The following is a 5,545-nucleotide window of genomic DNA, read 5'->3' on the forward strand; positions in this document are numbered from 1 at the left end:
GCAGTCAGACATCCCTCGAGGGGTCCCAGATTGGAGAGGGTGCAGGCTGGGCTGAGGGACATACAACCTCCCCCCCCACCACCACCCATGCACGAATTTCGTGCACTGGGCCTCTAGTATTTAATAAGTCTTATGCCCACCATATGGCCAGAAGGGATAATTTATTGAGTCTTTGGGTTTCCAATGGCCCAAAATGCACTGATAGTCAACAAGAAGGGACCACATTTGCAGCAAGAGTCTATCGCAAATTCTACTTTTTACATTATATACATATATATTCATTTTGTATTTATATATTATACACATTATATATGACATATTACTTATTATATACCATATATTATATATTACATATTATATATTATATATCATATATTTCACATTATATATCATATATTATATATTACACATTATATGGTATAATATATACGATGTACTCAAACTTATTCATAACAGAATAGAGAATACTCATAATCATCAAATACATGTTTTTGCAGCTGTTCACCTTTTCATAGCTGGTATTTATAGCTACCATCTTCCATTTCCTATTTCATATTCCCTTTGTTCTTATCAAGCACCTCAGCAGTTTGTGTTTCTTTGCCTGGTTGGGGACTCTGAAGGGTCTGGGTCATTAGTCATACTGCCTAGATTGTTTTATTTGTAGTTTTCCACTGACATTAATCACAGGGCAGGGTGATATTAAGAAACATGCCAAAGAATTTCCTGAATTCCAGACATTGTCTTCCTAACCTTCATTGCAGAGCAGCAGAAGGAAGCCCGAGTCCGAGTAACACAAAGGCTATAAAGACAGTGCCTGCTTTGGATGTAAAGATGAATAAAACTCAGGGGGAAAAAAACCTCTGGGAAAAACAATTAAGTCTTTCGTCACCCCCACCCTCACTTTCCTCTGCATTGAATCCAATTAGACAGTTCTAGCAGAGGCTGCCCAACAAGCAGCTCAAAGCATCGCGGGCATGAGGCAGGCTGTGCTGTCCTGCTATGGGTGTGTTTGAATAGACTGCATGATGTCTACACAGACGACCACAGCTGAAGATACCCAAGGGCTAAAAATTAAACTTACACTAATGCTACCCATTCACACATTTTTGATGTGAGCTTCACATCCTCAGTCATTCTCCGGAATGCTTTCTCTAAAGATTATAATAATGATAATATTAAATAATGATAATATCAGAAATATTAAACTTAACAAGGAAGGAAAAAATTGTTAAGAACCTAATTTAAAAACCCAGCCAAACTCTCTGTCAAAGAGAGAGATAAAGACCTTTTTAGGCATATAGACAGTCTCAAAGTAACCTCCCACAGGCCTTCAGTAAAAGAACTAGTAAAGAATGTACATCAGGAAGAAGAAAGGTAAACCTAGAAAAATATAACAGAAATAATGAGGAAAAGAATAAAATTAGTGTAGCTAAATTTGTATTAATTTTAATGAAAGACATTAAAACACATTCTAACTAAAATTTCAGATGATTACTACATGGGAGAATAGAGAAGCTTCAATTAAAAAAATAATTCATTATTAGGGAAGATATGAATACTATAGATACTCTATTATTGTTTAATGCATTACTCTCAGAAAGTGATAAATATGTCACACAAATTTAGCAATGATAAAGAGGATCTGTTAATACAACATGCTTGATCAGGTAAGTAGACAAATAAATCCCAACAAGCAGTAGCTCATTGTTAGATCAATGATGCTGAAAACAGTGTCTCTTGATATTGTCATCTCCCAAATGGCATGTCAATCTTCATGAACTCAATTCAAACACATATAAATCTAAAAAATGAAGGAAAGTCTGGTATCTCATTATATGCAACTCTAAATTACTGTGCAACAAAGGACAGAAAAAATACAGACCTAGGAATAGATATCTTATTTTAGAACATAAATATAAAAGCTCTTTACTAAAACACTATTTTGGAATCTACTGGAATATTACACAAAAAGGACAATCCATTCTGACTGGTAGGTTTTACTCGGTGACTGTGAGGGCAAAACACTAACTAATCCCATGACTTTGATAACTCGCTGTTGACTTTAAAATACAAGTAAATAACACACACAGCAAAGGAAAATGAAAGTACAACATGAAGAGGAAAGATCTTTCTCTCTTCACCTGAAACCAAATCTCTCACCTCAAAAAGATTACTGTCTATATATCCTATGTCACATGAAGAAGTTTAATGAAGAAACACATTGGTGTATTTTAAAGTTTTAAAAGCTCAAAGAAAGAAAACATTAGGGACTCTGCAAAGAGACATGAATAACGTGTTGTACGCCATTTCATCTGCACCGTCTTCTCTTCCCCCCCCTAGTGTTTTTCAGGATGTTCTTGGTCCCTCACTTTCTCTGTCTCACTAGCGAGTCTGTCTGCAATCAACGCTCTCGCCAGTCTCTCTCTTGCCATCTTCATTTTCCTTTCCTGTTTCTTGATATCTTTCTCCGTTACCAGAAATTGTTTGCAGGGGAGCTGTGGGATACCCAGACCAGCTCCTGGAATCATCTCTGCCACATGGGCGGTCCCGGCAGGGTTGGACATGGAGCTGCCGTGAGGACCACCTGTGAGAACACCAGGCAGGGACTCACCTGTGCAACTAGGCACAAGTGTTTGCAGGGCTTTGGTAAGATCAAAAGGACTTAAGAGTTGTCCTGTGCTGCTGCAGGCCTGGAGTCCTTGAAGTCTCTTCTGCCAGCACACTTGTTGGGGCTTGTCCAAGGTTTCCTCCCACTGATGATATCTGACCTCATTGCCTGGGTGGGATGTGATTCTCGTAACTGGACTCTTGAAAATGTTATTGGACATCCTCAGTGGGATGGAGATGCTTAAATCAGGCTTTGGTTTGGATTGGTTTACCCAATCATGACACTTCCTCTGTGAAGTCTTGACCATCGTATCTCTTTTCCATTTACTCTATAAAAATAAATCGTGAAATTGGATCTACATGATAAATGAAGCTTGCCTTCTTAGGACAATTACTTCAGCTGTCTTGTACTTCCACCCTCCCTCTGGGGATAGATCTGACCTGCATCCTGGGAAATCATCAAGCAGATTTGTCAAAAACAGAAAGCTCAAGGTCAAAACCCAGAAGCTAGTCCAGATCATTTATCCTCCAACACCTCATAAGACCCTCTCCTTTAAGAATATGATTTTATTCTCTTTTTGTCATTGTCACTCTCACTACACCTGATTTAGTTTTGGTACTCTCTCATGATACACAGTACCCAATCTTTTTCTAAGTCCAAATTCCTACCATTCTTTTGTATTATGTGAGTATTCATTTGGCTAACCCAGTGGTCGGCAAACTGCGGCTCGCGAGCCACATGTGGCTCATGAGCCGTGGTTTGCCGCTCTGTTGACTAATGAGTTTGCTGACCACTGCTAGGGAAAAACACTTAAAAAACATTTTAATAGTGTACTAATGTCTTTAACCTGAAGACAAAACTTCTGGGTAAGGGTAATGTCTTACGCATTGGTCGGCAAACTCATTAGTCAACAGAGCCGCAGTTTGCCGACCACTGGGTTAACCCATTGACCACTTGGATTTCAGAGCTAAAATCAGAGCTAAAATCATTAGTGATATCACCAAGCAACCCACTTTTAGTGACTCACTCCCATATCCCAGAAGTTTGGTCATGTTCAAAAATAAATAATTCAGAAAACATATTCATCCACTACAAATGTCTGATTTCTAATATTTTTAAACACTCATACAATAGATACTCATTCTTCAAGATTGCAAGTTATGCCAGATCACCAAATTCTTACCTTAATTTCCCCACTTCATATCAATTAGAAGGCATGGTTCTTTGGAAAAGACAATAATCCTGGGAAAAATAGAAGGCAGCAGGGAAAGAGGAATAATAAATGGGAGATGGATTGACTCCATAACAGAAGCCATAGGCATGAATCTACAGGAGCTGGACAGGGCTTTGAGGACAGAACAAGGCTGTTGGACATAACTCATTCATAGGGTTGCTGGGAGTCGGAGCTGACTCAATGGCACATAACACACACACATTCCTATTAATCCTGAATTCCATGGACTATGATCTCAATAATTCCCTGGAATAATCCAAAATTCTTTACCACTCATCATGTCTACCTTGTATAAAACTTCAAATTTAAAGATCTGATTATCTGCCATGCTATAGCTACTACTGGTCTTAAGATAATTGCACGATATTTGGATACCACTGTAAATACAAAATCACCTACATCTATCGTGAAACACCCATAATGCCTGAAAATTTTACTTTCTTTTTATGTGTTGACATATTTACTCCTCAATTTTTCCTAAAGCCTGTTTCAAATTTTCTCCACTTTTTTCTTTCATATATATTTGATATCCCTTAATTCGTCTGCTATTTCACAGAAAACTTGTAAAATACTATTAGATTGAAATTTTACCTATGTAGTTGCCAAATCGGCAAATATCTCTGATAAGCTTCCATTGCTTCCCAATTTGCTCTAATAATATTTAAATAAATTTCTTTTATTCTCCAATGGTGATCTAGATCTCATCTCTTCTTCCTTCTTATTAAGCTCTTCCCACCAACATTTCCATATTTCCTCTGTACTTATTTTTGTTGTTAATCCTCACCCGAAGATATTTTTCCATTGACTTTTTTTTTTTTTTTTTCAGAGAATGGAAGAGATGGGGAAGAGACAGTGAGAGAGAAACATCAACTGGTTGTCTCCCGCATGCACCCTGACCAGGGCTGGGGATCGAGCCTGCAACCAAAGGTAGGTGCCCTTGACCAGAATCAAACCCGGGACCCTTCAGTCTGAGGGCTGTTGCTCTATCCACTGAGCCAAAAGGCTAGGGCGCCCCCTGTACTTTTAATCTCTCTTTATGAACTGAATCCTCCCCTCAGCATTTACATAGCTGTAAGTCTTTCCTAACTACACGGAAATTTCTCACCTGATCTCCCTGGACCTCTCTTCAACCACTGCTCTTTCTACTCCCACCCCTTAGTTGTGAACCATTGAGAAAGGTCATCTGCAGCCTGTGTCTCTGTGGCCTCACCTTCACCCACCTCCTCAGATCAGCTTCAGCCGCACTGCCACCTGCCCTTGCCATTCTAGGCTAAGGTCACAATGACTCCTTTGTTACTAGACCCAACAGGAACTTTTCATTGTCCATCTGACATGATCTTTGAGCAGGAAACTTTTAAATATATTTGGATAATTTATTTATGTGAATATTATCTGATGGCTGTGAATCTTATAAAATCTAAAGCGAGAGTTTGTTATAAATGGAATGTACAAACTGGACTTCTGGACTCAGTACAAAAAATGTAAATGAACTTAATGTTTACACTGATGACATTTAGGAATCATAATAGCTTGGCTCTACTGGGTGAAAATATACAACTAAAATTACTTTCACCTGTTTTGACTTTATTTAATGTGGCTACTAAAAATTATATTTCATAATATGTAGATTGCTTAATCCTACTATTGGACAGAGCTGGTCAAGCCATGAGGGAAAATAAAGCCCCCAGAAAGTGGTCAGGGAA

General features: G+C 38.4%; 1 protein-coding gene across 3 annotated transcripts; it reads right to left on the minus strand.

Moving 5' to 3' along the window:
• Nucleotides 1-2,332: 2,332 nt before the first annotated feature.
• Nucleotides 2,333-5,076, minus strand: MBD3L1 (methyl-CpG binding domain protein 3 like 1). 3 transcript variants are annotated; one of them, XM_028148674.2, is made up of 3 exons: nucleotides 4,948-5,046; nucleotides 3,792-3,850; nucleotides 2,333-2,936 (listed from the first exon to the last, which is right to left on the minus strand). In XM_028148674.2, exon 3 carries the CDS (start codon nucleotides 2,913-2,915, stop codon nucleotides 2,337-2,339), a length of 579 nt encoding a protein of 192 aa, XP_028004475.2. In that variant the 5' UTR covers nucleotides 2,916-2,936; nucleotides 3,792-3,850; nucleotides 4,948-5,046; the 3' UTR covers nucleotides 2,333-2,336. The 3 variants fall into 3 exon arrangements, with proteins under 3 accessions (XP_028004475.2, XP_028004476.2, XP_008142227.2); XM_028148675.2 differs by lacking the exons at nucleotides 3,792-3,850; nucleotides 4,948-5,046 and adding an exon at nucleotides 5,053-5,076; XM_008144005.3 differs by lacking the exon at nucleotides 3,792-3,850.
• Between the last annotated feature and the right edge of the window lie 469 nt (nucleotides 5,077-5,545).

This window comes from Eptesicus fuscus, chromosome 8 (genome assembly GCF_027574615.1).
Source record: "Eptesicus fuscus isolate TK198812 chromosome 8, DD_ASM_mEF_20220401, whole genome shotgun sequence".
In the NCBI taxonomy this organism is placed as follows: Eukaryota; Metazoa; Chordata; class Mammalia; order Chiroptera; family Vespertilionidae; genus Eptesicus; species Eptesicus fuscus.

Bases quoted from the DNA above. Each gene is read 5' to 3' on its own strand.
- MBD3L1 (XM_028148675.2), bottom strand. From the start codon at position 2,915: ATGGTCAAGACTTCACAGAGGAAGTGTCATGATTGGGTAAACCAATCC.